At 42.3% G+C, this 17,211-nt stretch overlaps 3 protein-coding genes across 4 annotated transcripts in view; 2 read left to right on the top strand and 1 right to left on the bottom strand.

Moving 5' to 3' along the window:
• LOC105004875 (olfactory receptor 2D2-like) overlaps nucleotides 1-17,211 on the bottom strand; it is a 139,956-nt gene that overhangs the window by 24,259 nt on the left and 98,486 nt on the right. The gene's annotated exons all lie outside the window — the stretch shown is intronic.
• LOC105004877 (olfactory receptor 2A12-like) lies at nucleotides 2,916-4,103 on the top strand. Its single transcript, XM_010862637.1, has one exon. It carries the CDS (start codon nucleotides 3,063-3,065, stop codon nucleotides 3,999-4,001), a length of 939 nt encoding a protein of 312 aa, XP_010860939.1. The 5' UTR covers nucleotides 2,916-3,062; the 3' UTR covers nucleotides 4,002-4,103.
• On the top strand, nucleotides 14,010-15,926 carry LOC105004977 (olfactory receptor 2A5-like). Its single transcript, XM_010862800.1, has 2 exons — nucleotides 14,010-14,077; nucleotides 14,817-15,926. Exons 1-2 carry the CDS (start codon nucleotides 14,010-14,012, stop codon nucleotides 15,772-15,774), a joined length of 1,026 nt encoding a protein of 341 aa, XP_010861102.1. The 3' UTR covers nucleotides 15,775-15,926.

Here is a 17,211-nt window from a genome sequence, read left to right on the forward strand (position 1 = left end):
AGCTGGAGCATCTGTTGCCAGGTAGGCTACAGAGAAGATGTGTGCCCTGCTAGGGGCTGGATTCTCCAAGACTGCCTCCAGTCCCAAGTTCTGATGAATCTCTGAAGTTGCCCAGAATAGATCTGTGGGGTGTCACTGAGGACTCAGGGAGAGACCTGCAACACGGAACACAACAAAGCAAGATGCTCTGGACTGCTTGCTCTGGACCTGGGCCCGAAAATATTCTGAGCTCAGCATCAGCCACTGTAGACTCAGGCCCCTCCCAGACACAGACCTGAGAAGGACTGGGTGAGCCCTATTTGACAGGGAGGGGAAGACCAGGGCTGTGTCAGGGTCATACTCTGAAGGCAGCATCTGCCTGCAGTGTATGGGGAGGCTGAAAGTTTCTGGCATTTGTGCAAAGTGTGCCCTGGCAAAAGTGGGTGGATGAAGGTGGCAGCTGCCCCAGGCTTTCTCCAGAGGCTCTTGAGAGCCAACACTGCTCCCTGGGGGTAGGCTCCATGGGCTCTCTGGCCCATGGTTCTGTTTTCAGTTTTCAACCTTTTTCAGTCTAGTGGTACTGCCCAGCTCTTTTCCTTCTTCCCACACTGAGAGATTCAGAGCACTTGGGGCCAACTCTCTCAATCTTCCTCCTTCAACCACCTTATGCCCTGATTTCTCCTGGGTGACTTGTGACCTCTAGACACAGGTAATCTTCTCTGCGTCTCTGAGGAACGGGAACAAAAAGTGTAGGGAGAGAAAGAATGTCTATATTCTTTCTTTTCTGTTTTTACACTGGCTTCTCCACATCTCCCTGTATGTAGATCATTCAATAAGCACTTACCAGATCTTACCATCTGTCAGGCTCTGCATTAAGTAATGAAGTTACTATGGGAAAAAAATAAAATTATGCACAGTGAAGTCAAACTGCTTATGGGGGATATGTCTGACTTGCAGAATTTCCAAGTTTTCTTTGGCTTGCCTTAAGTTAAGACAGAACCCCAAGAGCTGGCCAGCTGACATCCTGGAGTTCTGGGTCCTCATCTCTGCGACAAAACCCCACTGTGACTTGGAATGCATCTCCTTTCCATGTCTCCTCCTTGTGCCTGGCATCTCGGGCCACTGTGGTGCCCTGTTTCAGTCCTTGCAGCACCTGGAGATCTCTTTAAAATGTCTGATCTACCTTGGAGTCTGGTGAACAAAACTGAGCCTTGCTTTAAGGAGTAAAGCCAGGGTATTTGTCTACCTCTCTTAGACTTTTCCCTGTAGGCAAGGGAGTCACCAAAAGGTTAAAGGGGGGCCCAGTCAGATTTTTGTTTTAGAACAGGTACTCTGAAGGCCAGGGCAGAGAAAATGGGCTGAAACCAGACTCTTAATAGCAAACACATTCATTGACTGTATGTGAAAACTGAAAACTTAGAAATGGCAGCAAGCACATTTGCCAACTCTTGGCGCCAAGAGAGAATATTCTCATATCTTTGGAATTCCTCTAAGGAAGAATGTTGCTTGTAAGATAGATATTTTTATTCCCATTTTACAGTTGATGTAACTGAGGCCTAGGAAGCAAACAACCCAAGTTCACATAACAAGTAAAGCCAGAATCAGAATTCAAATAGAACCTACTGTCTCTAAATCTTTTGCCCTTTCCACACTACTCTGTGGTTTCTCTTCTTTGAAACCACCTACCCCAAATACATAATACTTTATATGGAAACTGAGGCCAACTTGTCGGTACAATGTGACCTACAAAGTCTCTATCGTGCAAGGGATTTAGTAAGAATAATTACCTGCCAGCTACTGGATAATGTCTGTGAAGGTCTTAGAAAAGAGCCTAGCATATGGGAGGTTCCAACTGTGTGCAGTCCTTTAGCCGAAGTCAAGAAACCATCCACTGTGGTGCATGTAGACACAGGTTCTTGTGAAGACTCATTCAGGGTATCTGAAGGAAAACAAGCAGCTTGGAGAACAAATAGGTTGAGTCAAATAAAATTGTTCCAGGAGAAGGAATAACACTGACAGCATCGAGACTGCTTCACTCCCTGAGCACTGGCAATACACACGACACCTCTTCAGTGATGCTGACTTCTTCCTGTTCTCCATGAAGAAATGAAGGTTCAGGAAGGTTAAGTTGGGGAAGAGCTAAGAGTCAGTAAGAAGCTAAAGGACGGAATGAAATGCTGGCTTTTGTGGGGAGAAGAAACAGAAGGTAGGCCTCTAGGGGAGTGAAAGTTGATTGTGAGCATCAGATATGGTGAAGTCGTTCTCAAGATGTTTGCTTGCATAGCTTGGACCTGAATCCCAGTCCCTGTATATGGAGAACCATCCAGAAATGCAATTTACATTTATTACGTATCTATCACATTAGGTCCTCTGTGTGATGATTTCATGCCAAAATATCATTCAATCTTTGCAGCAAATTTGTAACAAAGAGATAATTACTCTCATTTTGTACTCAAGGAAGTGGCCTCAAAGGGTTAGAGGGCGGGGTAAAGGGCTTACTCAAGGTCATTCACTGAATAAACCTTAAAACCGGGACTTAGAACCCAGTGCGCCTTCTAACACACCATGACTTGTGATGGAGTAGGTGATGGTCAGAGAGCTGTCCTTGCTGGGAGCAATCTGAGGGTGTAACTAAAGTGGAAAAATAAATTGATGTCCTCAACAAGACCAAGTAGTTTTTCTCACTGTAATTTGCCAAATTGCATAATCTGTATGACAATGTTTATCTCTAAACACCTGGCTGCCTTACTAAGGAGAAGGGGATGCTAAGAGGAGGTAGAGATCCCCTGCCCAGTGCTTTCACTTCATAGCTGAGTAAAGTGAGGCTGAGATGAGCAACTGCTGGTGGGCCAGAGGCAGAGCCAGGCCAGATGTGGAAGCCCTTTCCTCTTCATAAATTTCCTGCGAGTGGTGGCAGTGGACAAGGGGAGGTAAAACAACCTGTCGTGGGGATCACGATGTTTCATTATAACTGGACACTGACCACTACCCCAACCCCATCAGCAACCCTTATCCGGGTACGTAGTTCAGCTAATCTTCTGTCTAAATTGGTGTCTTTCTTTTTCATTCAGAAGTAGAACACAATGCAAGAGACTAATCAGTCTTCTGTGACTGAATTCATCCTTCTGGGTTTCTCCTTCAGCCCCAAAACCACTCCTCTATTTTTCTCAGCCTTCCTGACAACCTACCTGTTGATCATTCTGGGCAATGGTTTAATCATCATCCTCATCTCCCTGGACTCGCACCTCCACACACCCATGTACTTCTTCATTGTCACACTTTCCACGTTAGATCTGGGCTATGCCACCACAACTATGCCCCAGATGTTGGCACATCTGGCAAGCCAGAAGAAGACCATCTCTTTTGCCAGCTGTGTGGCCCAAATGTACATTTTCTTGGTGTTAGGTGTTACTGAGTCCTGGCTCTTTGCCATCATGTCTATAGACAGGTATGTGGCCATCTGCCACCCACTCAGGTATAAGGTCATCATGAGTCCATGGCTGTGTAGGGTAATGGTCTTGTTCTGTGGACTCTGGGGTGTCGTCTCAGCTCTTGTCTACACTGTTTTTGCCATGCGTCTGCCCTACTGTGGTCCCAACAAGATCAACCACTTCTTCTGTGAAGTCCCTGCTGTCTTGAAGCTGGCTTGTGCAGACACCTCAGTCAATGACCAGGTAGACTTCATTCTTGGTTTTAGTGTCATCCTGGTTCCACTTTCTCTCATCCTCGTCATTTACATCAATATCTTCATTGCCATCTTAAGGATTCGTTCAGCCCAGGGGCGGCTGAAGGCCTTCTCCACCTGTGCCTCCCACATCACTGTGGTCACCGTGTTCTGTGTGCCAGCCATGGTCATGTACATGAAGCCTGGCTCAGAGGCCTCCCCAGAAGAGGACAAGAAGCTGGCCCTGTTCTACAATGTCATCTCTGCCTTCCTCAACCCCATCATCTACAGCCTCCGGAACAAAGATGTGAAGAGGGCTTTCCTTAAGGTGATGGGCTGGCGCAGAGCCCCAGAATGAGGCTGTGAAAGAGGTGCTGGGGGGTCAGAGGAACAAGACTCATGATACACAGTCAATGCCTTAAACACTCATTCATATGACCCAGCAGCACCACTACACCATCCCCATGCCCAGCCAGGAGTCTCAGCTTCATTCAGGCCCTTGGGGAGCAGACCTACCACAAAATCTCTTCCAAGCATATCAGTCTTTTATTTTCATCTTGTTCTAGTCTTGGTGATTTACAAAAGAAGGGTCTCTGAGACACTAAAATCTTTGATTGAGACAGAGGAATGAGCATTGGGGAATGACCTGTGGCTGAATCTTGAGAAAGGTACATGCCCTCTGGAAACTGCACTCGTGGTATTAGGTCAGATGGAGAGAAGGGCGAGGACACTGACATCGCAGGATTCCTGGCCAAGGGAGGAGACAGGGTGAATGAGGCCGTGTACAATCTGGCCCCCGTGGCCTCCCCAGGCTCATCTCACTCTGGTCACTCTGCTCCTCTTTCTCTCACTCCAAGTGAGCTGGATTTCTGTCTTTGCCTTGGAGGTGCAAAGACATGCTCTTTCCCATTCATTTCAGGGTTTCTACATAAGCTATTCCTTCTCTTCTCACCCTTAACCTCACCCCTTTATGCCATTGATGTCCTGTTCATCTGCCAGGTCTTGGCTTAAACTGCAGCTGCTCAAAGAAGCCTTTCCTTGAGCTCCCAGAGTGAGTTAGCCTTCCAAAGCATGCAGTACCTCTCATAATAATAAAGGCACATGATTCTGAGTTCTCTATTAGACAGCAAATTAGTAAATCCACAAGGCAGGATCATTATTGTCTAGTTGAGTGCTGTATCCCTAGAATCTAGCCCATGCCACTTATCTACTAGCCTTCAATGGATATTTTATGAGTGAAGGAGTAACAGTCCACCCAAACAGTCGGAGAGGGAAGATGAAGTCAGTGAGTGGAAAAGTTGATGGATTCAGACTAGAAAAATGTAAGAAATAGTGGCAGATGCAAAAAGTGTGTGTGCATACTCAGTCGTGTCAGACTCTTTGTGACCCCATAGACTGTAGCCTGCCAGGCTCCTCTGTTCATGGAATTCTCCAGATAAGAATGGGGAGGAGATAAAAAGGATTATATCTTGTTCAGCTATCATCACATAGAAGAAATGTTTTGCTTTTGTTATTAATAAATATGAATTGAATCATTTTCATCATCAAACTAGCAAGGATTAGGAAAATGATGATGCCCAGTGCTGGGAAGTGTGCAGGAAGACTTACACTCACGTTTGTTACTGAAAAGAATATTATTGGCTCTACCTTTTCAGAGCAGTGCCTTCTACAGAGTAGGCACTCAATATATCTGTTAAATAAGGAATTATGTCTGTATTTATTAAATACTTATGTGCCAATAAAGTTTTAAGAATTTTATATATGTTCATTTATGAAATAAAAATATCATATGACAAGCATATAACAATCTGTATCATACCTTCACAATGTTGTTATAAACAGGTCCAGAAATTTCACTTCTAGGAATTTGTCCTAATGTTACAGAGTCCCAGCTTGCTGACTGAGGAGATGGTAGATTGATGTCTCGAAAGAAGCATCTTATCTATCGAAGTCTGGATGCCAGGTTCTTTCGTATCAGAGATGGGGGGAGGTGAGGAAACAATGTAAAACCACCATTTAATCTTGCAAGAATCTCCCAGAATGGCAAGTCTCAGGCAGGGAATGTGTTAATTTCTTCCTTCCTGACATCTACACAAGTACAGAGTTCTGAACAGAGGCACTTTAACAGTCAGGTAGAGGGGCAAGTCCCTTGGACAGCAAGGAGACCCAACCAGTCCATCCTAGAAGAAATCAGTCCTGAATATTCATTGGAAGGACTGATGCTGAAGCTGAAACTCCAATACTTTGGCCACCTGATGTGAAGAACTGACTCATTTGCTGGGAAAGATTGAAGGCAGGAGGAGAGTGGGACGACAGAGGATGAGATGGTTGGATGGCATCACCGACTCAATGGACATGAGTTTGAGTAAACTCTGGGAGCTGGTGATGGACAGGGAAGCCTAGGGTGCTGCAGTCCATGGAGTCACAGAGTCGAACTCTGACTGAGTGAGTGAACTGAGTGAGGGGGCAAGATTCTGAGGCAGGCCATTATGTATGATTATAATAACAAAAGCAATGAAAAGCAAGTCAAAGTGACAGTTCCAACAGGGAGTCAGAACTGGCTTTTCCTGGCAATACTAAGAACAAAATCAGAAACACGGACCAAATTTTATGTTCAAATATGTTCATCAAAGAACTATTGGAGGACTTCCCTGGTGTTCCAGTGGTTAAGGATCTGCCTTCCAGTATAGGGGACATGGGTTTGATCCCTGGTCCAACTAAGATTCCACACGTGCATGCCAAGTCGCTTCAGTTGTGTCAGACTCTTTGTGACCCCATAGATTAGCCCTCCAGGCTCTTCTGTCTATAGGGTTCTCCAGGCAAGAGTACTGGAGTGGGTTGCTGTGCCCTCCTCAAGGGAATCTTCCCGACTCAGGGATGGAACCCCAGCCTCTCATGTCTCCTGCAGGCAAATTCTTCACCACTAGCGCCACCTGGGAAGCCCAAGATCCCACGTGCTGTGGGGCAAAAGAGCCCACGTGCCTCAACTAGAGAGAAATCATGCTCCACAATGAAAGGTCCCACATGCCATAACGAAAATCCTGCATACCACAGCTAAGACTCAAAGAAGTCAAAAATAAAACAAATAGTAGAATAAATATTTAAAAAATGACTGGAAACAGCTGCAAATATGATACATCAACTTTATGAAACAGTATGCAACTAATATTATCTATCATATTTAAAGCATTATTTAATTACAGTGAAAAGTATATATAACATTAGGTGGAAAAATTCAAAATGTAAATTTGTGTGTATAAAGTTAATCCAATTTTTATAAAAATGCATTCATTCATTTTTAAAAGCCTGAAAGGATATACATTAACATGTTAACATTGGCTCTCTCTGGGTAGTAAGATACTAAGTGATTTTTATTTTGGGTCATATTTTTCTCTACTTTCTAAAATTTCTACAATCAGCACAGATTGTCTTTATAGCAGAAAGAAATAAAGATGACTTGAAAAATATCTGTTATCACAGAAAAGAAGGTGAGCCATGATGTTGGCATCATTTATTCATTCATCAAACAGTAATTGATGCTTACTGGAATTGCATGTCAGGCATAATGCTAGGTTCTGTGGATGCAGGCATAAATAATGCAAGTCCCAATCTAATGGGGGAGAGACACATACCAAGACAAGGATGTTATAGGGTGCTGCTGGAAACACATTCAAAACTCTGAAAGAGTGGCAAGGAGGTGGTCCAGGCTCTAAAGACAGAGTTAAAGTTCTGCTGGGTTTTCAAAGCATGAGTAGAAGTTTGATAATTGGATTAAAGGGCAGGGAGCAGAGGTTGAAGTGTTCTGGAAGAGGAAATAGGATGCTGAAAGCCTAGAGACACAGAGGTTTTGGAGAATGGGCAGAGTGGCTGGAATGTAGGCCCAGGCAGGGGAGAGTAGATGTGACAGATAGGGCCTGGAACATTGTGTTGAAAAAATTAAATTTTTTTCTCTAGACAAGCACTTTTCAAGGATGTTACCTGAAACTCTGGTCCTGAGAAACATTTTGTGACAAAAAGATTTCTTGTCCAAATAGGCTTAGAAACATTGTTCTATTCATGCTTCATGCAATAGTAGAGAGTCTTGAGAATTCCGAGATTGTCTTTAGAGCCTGGACCACTTCCTTGCCACTCCTTCAGAGTTCTGAATGTGTTCCCAGCGGCACCTTATAACATCCTTGTCTAAGTATGTGTCTCTCCCCTACTAGACTGAGACTTGCATGATTTATGCCTGCATCCACAGAACCTAGCATTAAGCCTGACATGCAATGCCAGTAAGCATCAATTAATGTTTGATGAATGAGTAAATAGGAAGCAAATAGGTAAATGAGCAATGAAAAACAAAGAAAATACACACTGAGTCTATTTAACATAATATTTATCAAGGTTGAGTCATAAAACCCTTGCTTTCGGGAACATTTATTAGTTAATGAAACTTTGTTGTTGTTTAGTTGCTCAGTCATGTCCGACTCTTTGTGACCCCCATCGACTGCATCACACCCGGCTTCCCTGTCCTTCACTATCTCCCAGAGTTTGCTCAGATTCATGTCCATTGAGTCAATGATGCCATCCAGCCGTCTCACCCTCTGCCATCCCCTTCTCTTCCTGCCTCCAATCTTTCTCAGCATCAGGATCTTTTCCAATGAGTCAGTTCTTTGCATCAGATGGTCAATGTATTGGAGTTTCGGCTACAGCATCAGTCCTTCCCATGAATATTCAGGGTTGATTTCCTTTAGGATGGACTGGTTTGATCTCCTTGCTGTCCAAGGGACTCTCAAGAGTTTTCCACAGTTCAATGTATATGCAGAGTACATTGTGCAAAATGCCAGCCTGGGTGCATCACAATCTGGAATCAAGATTGCTGGGAGAAATATTAACAACCTCAGATTTGCAGATGATACCACTCTAATGGTAGAAAGTGAAGAGGAACTAAAGAACCTCTTGATGAGGGTGAAAGAAGAGAGTGAAAAAGTTGGCTTAAAGCTAAATATTAAAAAAACTAAGATCATGGCATCCAATCCCATCACTTCACACCAAAAAGATGGGGGAAAAGACCAGCAGAGCAGCTAAAACTTGGGTCCTGGTATTAACTGCTTAGCTGTACTCATCTAGCATGCCCCCACATGGAGGTCTGAGTAAAGGGACAAAACTTCACACTGCTTCTGTAGTTCTAGTTCCCCCCAAATCTTAGGATTCCTTGGGGCATGTTCAGCCCTTCTATCTCTAGTCTGATGACTCCCTCCTTACTGAACCTTCCCCTGAGGAATGGTATCCCTTAGGATTAGAAGCCTCCTAAGGTGACATCAGGATCTATTTGGCTGCATCCTTAGGGACTCTGATCCCCAATACCCATGGGCCTCATTAATACACCAGCTAGGTATTTCCCAGGGAGCTGCTGAGATGTGGCAACTTCTGGAGAGTAGCTAAAACAGGATTCTCTTATACCCAAGGCAGTTGTGGGACATGGGTGTGGAGGAAGGGTGTGTATTGGACTTGGGATAAGGTGAGAGTGAAAAGACAGGTAAGGGGCATGAAAGACAAAACCAGAATCCTGGGAAGGGTTCTCCCACCAGATCGCTGTCAGCAATAGTCCTAACAGAACATCACCTGTAGATGGTGCAGAAGCAGCAGAGCCCAGTGAAGAGTGGCCTTTGGAGAAAGATCTGGGTTGTGCCCTTTAATACTGTGCAACATCAGAAAAGCTATCCTGTTTCCCAATTTCCTTTTTTCTAAAAATTCATAGTTTTTGAGAAAAACTTGTTGTGGGATAAAATAGTAATAATAATAGTAACTACTGGCTTTAGAGCAATACTCTGCAGGCATAGTGTTAAGCAACTTTACATGTGCTGTTTCAATTAACCATCAGGACAATCCTTTGAGATTAGTACTATCATCATCACAGGTTTCTAGGAGAGGATGTAGACACACACGAGGTAACTCTCCCAAGGTCACTCTACTAATGAGCGATGGAGTCAGTACTCAGACTCAAGTCTGATTCTAGTGCCATGTGTGCTGTGTCCAGTTATTCAGTCGTGTCCGACTCTGGGACCTCATGGACTGTGGTGCCATACTCTTAATCGTTTTCTTATCCTGGGTGTAAACTAATTGGCCCACAATGAGCGCTTAGTGAAAATGGCTTCTGTCTCTGGTTCATCCCCTATCTAATGACATGTCTAGTTGCCCAGACTAAGCCTGGAAGAGAAGCACATTTGAGGAAGATAATATGAGGACTGCCTGTGTGTTCTTGATTTCACTTTTTCTGTTTTCAAACTTTATTTCAGTTACCAACTTGCTGAGAAGAGGATTTTAGTTATTCTGGACATGGATAACCCAGGTAGACATCACCAAGAAGACCTGGGTAGTAATTTTGAAAGAGAAAGTGATGGGGAAACCATTGGACTGGGAGTCCAGTCTTGCAAAAAACTCACTTTTATGCCATTGGCATAACTTCTTAAAGTCATTAATTTGACATTCATTAGCAACGACCCATACCTTGTGCTAAGAATTGGAGATAGAAAGGTAAGATATGGTTTTTCATCTTCAAGGAATTCCACAAACTTGTGTGTGTGTGTGTGAGCATGGGGAATAATAAAAGTACATTAAAGGTGTTATCAGAGCCCAGAGGAAGAAGTTATGAGGGGAATCACAGAATACTTCCATGATTAGGGTTTTTACCAAGAGATGAAAGCAGAGGAGGGCATTTCATCTGGAGGATGATTTAACATTAGCAGTAATAATAACTGACACATTGCTATAGTATTACATACACTTAAAATATCATTTAATCTTCACAAAAACCTTCAAGTTATATGTTATTCTCCCAGTCTTAGAGATGATGAAATAGGGTTTGAGATTAATGGCTTTCTCTGGGTTGTGCTGTTGGTAAGTGGCAAAGCGAAACTCAAACCAAATTTGACCCCAGAGCCTCTACTCTCTCCTTAGAACATACTGCCTCATGAGAAATAGATTTGTGAAAGGACCTGGAATATTTGGAGGGTCATGAATGAGCTGGTTTGCTTTCAGCTAGAGTCAGCAGACCTTTCTTGTAGGGGACCAGATCATAAATATTTTAAGTTTTGTGGGACATATATGATCTCTATTAGAGTTTCTCAACTCTTGTTGTAAGGCAAAACAGCCACAGACATAAATGAATATTTTTTCAACCATATTAAAAAGCAAGAACCATTCCATTCCTAGATAGCAAGCCATATAAAGCACACAAGGTGAGTAGGTAAGTAATCAAGTTACTTACCAGGTTAGGTAAGAATTAAGTTCCAAAGTTACCTACCAGGTAGGTAAGAATCAAGTTCTTACCAGGTAGGTAAGATGAGTAGGTAAGTAATCAAGTTACCTACTAGATAGATAAGAATCAAGTTCCAAAGAGCTTTGAAAACCAAGCTAAGGAAATTAGACATTAGCTCATAAATAATGGGAGTTTTTTTTTTTTTTTTTTTAGGGTTTGTAAACAGGGAAATATCATGATCATCTCTGTCTTTTTTGAAACTCACTCTGGCAGTGTGTAGATTGGGTTGGATGAAAGAAAGGCTAGAACAGGAAAGATCAGGGAAGACACTCCTGTTCTCCTTCAGTGAAAATATTCTTCTGAAATGTTTCTCATCTCGACTTTGTCTTGGATGTTGTATAGTCCTCCTGTGATTTAAATATAGTTGCTACTTAACAACTTTTAAAATTGTATTTTCCTAATTTGATTCTTAGAACATTCTCTCAAAGGACACAAGAATAAAGAATTTTAAACAAGAAAGAATAACAAAGATTTAATGCAAGTTTTATAATAGTGTTTTCCCTTCAGCTTGTAGTCTACTATTTTTCTTAACCTTTCTTCTTTCTGGAAGAGACTATGTGGGACCTTCTGGGGGGCAGGAGAACAACCCTGCCTGGATACCAATCATAGCTCCCAAGGGAGCTCCATATCTGCACAAATAAGACAGTAGGAACTTAAATTATCTCTTGAATTTTTACATTACACTTGATAAATACTGTATTCTCACTTTCTTTCAATCTTCTTTGGTTCTCATTATTAGCATATGACTTTGTTTTGACTAGCCTCTGTTATGAGGTTGGGTACATAGTGAGAAGTCACCCCTAAAATCATAGATTCTCTGAATCTTGGTGTCATTGAGCTTTAGAATCTTAGAATGTTTATGGCAAAGTTGAATTTTAATGTAGTACATCATGATTTCACATCCAAAGAAGTGATACCACACCTGAGTGACATGGCCTTACAGCTTATGCTTGAAAACTAAAAATGGAGCTCCACTCATTATTGAGTAGTATTACTCACTAGAAGTTTCTTGCCTTTTTTTGGTAACTGAGCTTAAAATTTCCCCTTTTACAACTTTTGCCACACATTTCTAATTTTCTTCCCTCCAGGAACATACAGTACACATTTCTACCTTTTTCTGCATGACAACCTTCAGAATATTTAGTGAGCTCTCTTAAGTTCCTCATAAGTCTCCCAGCTAAGCTTTCTCAGTCTCTTCCATTCTTCCATAAATAACAAGGTTTCATGGATTCCTTACTGATAAGCTCTTTTCTCTGTATAGAGAAGCTCTAGTTTGTGTTTTTTTCCTTTTAAATTGCAGGTTCAAGAGTTAAAAACAGTTCTCTGGGTGGCTCTTGGTTTTTTTGCTTAACTCTGATAAATACCAGTTTCCTTAGTTGTAAAATGCAGCTAATAGTGGGTATTGACTTTGTGGGATGACCATGGATAATGTATGTAAATGGTCTGGACCAGTCCGTGTTCAGAAATCTGGTGTTGTTTAGTCGCTAAGTCATGTCTGATTCTTTTGCAGCCCTGTAGACAGTAGCCCTCCAAGCTCCTCTGTCCATGTGATTTCTCAGGCAAGAATACTGCAATGGGTTGCCATTTCCTTCTGCAGGGGATTTTCCCAACCCAGGGATCAAACCTGTGCCTCCTTTGTCTCTTGCATTGCAGCTGGATTCTTTACCACTGAGCCACCAGGAAAGAAATCTGTTGATAGATATGTAAATCCAAAGGAAAGCCTCAGAATGAGGTCAACTCCATTGCTAGCTCACTAGGAAGCAAAGTTCAGCAACAAGGATAGCTCCCATAAGTACAAATAGCAGCAACTGGTGCCCTTGGTGGGCCAGCTCGGACTCAGCCCTTTCATTTATCCGGCACTTAAAATACCTACTATACTCTAGGCACTGCTCTAGAATCTGGTAATATGCAATAAATCAAGAAGATAAAAATTCCTGAATTCTTGTGAGGGAAACTGATGATTTCAAAAAATTATTTTGTACATTAGAAGTTGCTATTATGAAGATAGATAAAACAGAAAATGTACGGAGTATGGGATATTTCAGATTCAAACAGGATGATCAGGAAAGATTCAAGTCTTCCCTGCAAAGATCACAATTGAGTAAATTCTTGAAGGAGAGAAGAGCATGAACCATATCCACTAACTCTTATACTACTGCAAAGAGCCTCTAATGTGAGTATTAATATCATTTTTCTCATTTATCCAAGCCTGAGTCCCATCCACGGCTTTATGTAGTGTTATTTTAACACAAATTGAGAACTATCAGCCAGCCTTGTCATGCCAGTGCAATGCTTTAAATGTTGAAATTCTGACCCAAAGTTTTTAGATTCTCTATGAAAACCACTTGATAATTTGCAATGTTTTGCAATATGAACTTTCTACTCTCTAAAAGTGTTGATACACAGGTCAGCTCTTTCTCTCACAATGTTACCTAAAATGGGTCTATTTTGTGCTTGTGTGTTCTTAGTCACTCAGTCATGTCCAACTCTTTGTGACTCCACTCCATGGACTATAGTCCATCAGGCTCCTCTGTCCATGGGATTTTCCAGGCAAGAATACTGGAGTGGATAGCCTTTCCCTTCTCCAGGGGATCTTTCTAACCGAGGGATCAAACCCAGGTCTCCTACATTTGCCAGTGGATTCTTTACCATCTGAGCCATTAGGGAAACCTGCTAAACCCTGCATGAAATTGGTGCGAGGGACACATTTGAGACTTGGACTTTGAGTCCTGGCTCCGTCATTTACTCTGTCCAACACTGGACAGGTGATTTTATGAAAAGGAAGTCGTGACACTGACCTCAGTGGGTTGTGGTGACAACCAAATGAGATCACCTTTATTAAAACATTTTCATAGAATGCCATTTCGTTAAAGACAATTTCCTTCTTTGGTGTCTGGAAAAGGTGTGTATCTAGCAGTTATGGTTCTGTTGCAAAAGGACTAAGAAAAAAGGACTGGTCAGTATTGTGTTCTGCTGTCTAGGCCTGCCAAGGTGAGATCTAGGATGGAGTTCAAATCACCTGAAGATCCATTCCCACCCAATACTCAACTCTCTCCTGTGAGCAACATGGCTGTGGAGGAGTCCTTACTAGTTTTCAAGAAAAGCTTCGAGACACACAGGCACCTAATTTCCAGGTAAATTAGCTTCATTTTCTTGAGAAATGCCAGGAGCACAAACATGTTCTCTAGGTTTCAATTCTTGAGTCTCTGGCTGTCTTTATACGTCAATTTATCTTTATAGTTGTAACCACTGAAGGTAATGCTGGAATGGTGGGGGTGAGGGAAATAAAAGTTCTAGAGGAAAGATTTCTTTTCCCAAAAAAAGCTTCCTTGAAACTCCCCCTTTTTCTGAAAATTAATGGTATGTGGATTTTCAAAGATACAGCATCAGAGAAGAAGACAAAGCCAAGAAGCAAGGGTTTTTGTTTGTTTCACATTTACACTGTCCTTGGTAGCACCTGCTTGTCTTGACATTTGAAAGAATGACTTTAGGAACTATAGAGTGCTCTACAACTTTTTGGTTTACCATAGAACATTTTACATTTCCCTAGCCTCCTTCCTTTGATTTATGGGATGGGTAGGTGTGTGCGTTCTTCAAAATAAGATTTATGCCATGTACAGTTTTTCCATTGGGCCCTTTGAACTTTATTAAAGCTAGTTAGACAGATCAAAATCATTTCTATAATCCCTATCAAGTGCCTAGAGCAATGTGAAGCCAATTTGGATAGAATGTTCCCTGGCGTGGAGGAGGAGATCTTTGTTTGATTGCTTGCTTAGTTCTGCGATGCCTTCAGTCCCTGCAGCTGTGGATCTTACATGCATTCTCTCACTGAGACTGCAGGGTATTTAGGAATATGTCCTCTTCTCTCCCCAGGAGGAAGGCCACCCATAGCCAAGGTTGGAAAAATCAAAGCTCTATAACCGAGTTTATCCTCCTGGGCTTCTCCAGAAATCCCAGAACCAACTGGATCCTTTTCTTCCTCTTCCTCTTCCTTTACTTATTTACAGTCCTGGGCAATGGTGTCATTGTTACTTTGATCAGAGTAGACGCACGCCTCCACACCCCCATGTACTTCTTCCTGAGCATCCTCTCTCTGCTGGATCTCAGCTATGCTACCACCACAGTGCCCCAGATGTTGATCCATCTAGTAAGCAAGAGTAAAACTATCTCTTATGTTGGGTGTGTGGTCCAGATGTACATATTCCTAACCTTGGGCATCACTGAGACCTGGATTTTTGCAGCTATGGCCTATGACAGATATGTTGCCATATGCTACCCACTCCATTATAGGGTCAAGATGAGCCAAACCCTGTGTGTACCCCTGGCAGTCAGCTCTGCCCTTTGTGGTCTCACCTGTGCCCTCGTCTACACAGTCTTTGCAATGAATCTGCCCTACTGTGGCCCCAATGAAATCAACCACTTCTTTTGTGAAATTCCTGCTGTCTTGAAGTTGGCTTGTGCAGATACATCACTCAATGACCAAGTGGACTTTATCTTGGGCTTTATCTTGCTCCTGATTCCATTGTCCCTCATTCTGGCCTCATATGTTCGCATCTTCACTGCTATCCTAAAGATTGGCTCCACCCAGGGGCGAATCAAGGCCTTCTCCACCTGTGCCTCACACATCACTGTGGTCACCATGTTTTGTATTCCATGCATGGTCATGTATATGAGGCCTGGCTCCGAGGCCTCCCCAGAGGATGACAAGAAGCTGGCCCTGTTCTACAATGTCATCTCTGCCTTCCTCAACCCCATCATCTACAGCCTCCGGAACAAGGATGTGAAGAGGGCTTTCTTCAAGTTAGTTGGAATGAGTGCGGGCACTCAGTAAGCCACGGATGAGGGTTGTCTGCGGTGCCTCTGGTCTCTGTCTGACACCCACACGTTCACTGAAATCACTGGACTGAAGAAGGAGCCCAGGATAGGGAGGATATCTACAAAAAAACACTTTTGCATTTTATTAGGCTACTGGAAACATTAGGAAAGAAAGAATTGTGTTCAGGGATGAAACACATCATTGACTTTCTGTTGTTTTGAAAACATCAACTCATTTCTCTGAGATTTAATTTTTATATCTGTACAATGTGTTCCAGAATATTCTTTGGGCCTAAATAATAACTACCTTTATTGATCACTTTCTACATGACAAGCACTGTCTAAGTACTTTATATGTACTTTATTTTAATTCTTATAACAACTCCAGAGGTAGGTATAATGATTTTCTTCATAAAGTTTAAAAATAGCAGCAACAACAACAACAAAAAACTTAGGCACAAGATTAAACAAGTTGCAAAGGCCACCCAGCTGGAAAGTAACACAATTGAGATTTGACTCCAGGTAGTATAGTTCCAGAGTCCAGGCTCTTCTCTAGTATATCATGCCATATCTCAAGGATTCAGTAGAGCTTTTTGAGGCTCAGCTGAGATAATAGATAGGATACCATTGAGGAAAATTCAAAATATTTAGGATTATGATTTTAAGTCATAGCTATAGGGTCAGATCCATCAAGTCAGAGCTCTGCTGGCTAATTTAGATCTTCCTCAGCAGCGTTTCATAGCCTAAGCAAGTAGCATCTTGCAGTGGAATAGTAACTTCTCAATAAATGTTTGTTGAGTGATTTTCTGGCCCTTCTCCATCCCTGGTCTGTCCACTTCTGCAGTTCTTTTAGTTCTTCACTTTCATGGATCCCTCTCTGATTTCCACTGTACCTACCCCACCATGGCTTTCAGCAATCCAGATCTTTATTTACAAAAAAAGTATGTTGGTTTCCATAACTGACTTACCCTTAAATTTCCTCTGCCACCTTAGAGAACAAGGGAAAGGGCCCCAAACTTTAGTCTTGACTTAATTTGTTGAGATCTTGGAAAAACCACCTAATCTCTCTGGAGCTCAAGCCCCTATCCATAAAATGGAGTCTGATGTGGAGATAATGACTGTACTATAATATTAATTTTAGGTTCAAGTAGAAATAGGCCTTAGAAGTTAAATAATTATATAAATTTTATCATTAGATAGTCATTGTCTTCAAAGCCAGATACCTTAGAAAATAGTTATTACCTTATTAACCGTAGCTTGTATTTGTCAACTACAATGTTAATATCAGGCTTATTGTGAGGTCAGAATATATGGGTTGGACACTAATGATGGTAACTGAAAGCATATAAAGGCTTCCTTGGTAGCTCAGATAGTAAAGAATCTGCCTGAAATGCAGGAGACCTGGGTTTGATCCCTGGGTCTGGAAGATCCTCTGGAGAAGGGCATGGCAACC

The sequence above is a fragment of the Bison bison genome, unplaced genomic scaffold (genome assembly GCF_000754665.1).
Source record: "Bison bison bison isolate TAMUID 2011002044 unplaced genomic scaffold, Bison_UMD1.0 scf7180017864484, whole genome shotgun sequence".
NCBI lineage: Eukaryota > Metazoa > Chordata > Mammalia > Artiodactyla > Bovidae > Bison > Bison bison.

Coding starts and splice junctions, on each gene's coding strand:
- LOC105004977 (XM_010862800.1), top strand. CDS start 14,010: ATGGCTGTGGAGGAGTCCTTACTAGTTTTCAAGAAAAGCTTCGAGACA. Junction 14,078..14,816: donor CACAGGCACCTAATTTCCAG/GTAAATTAGCTT, acceptor TTCTCTCCCCAG/GAGGAAGGCCACCCATAGCC.
- LOC105004877 (XM_010862637.1), top strand. CDS start 3,063: ATGCAAGAGACTAATCAGTCTTCTGTGACTGAATTCATCCTTCTGGGT.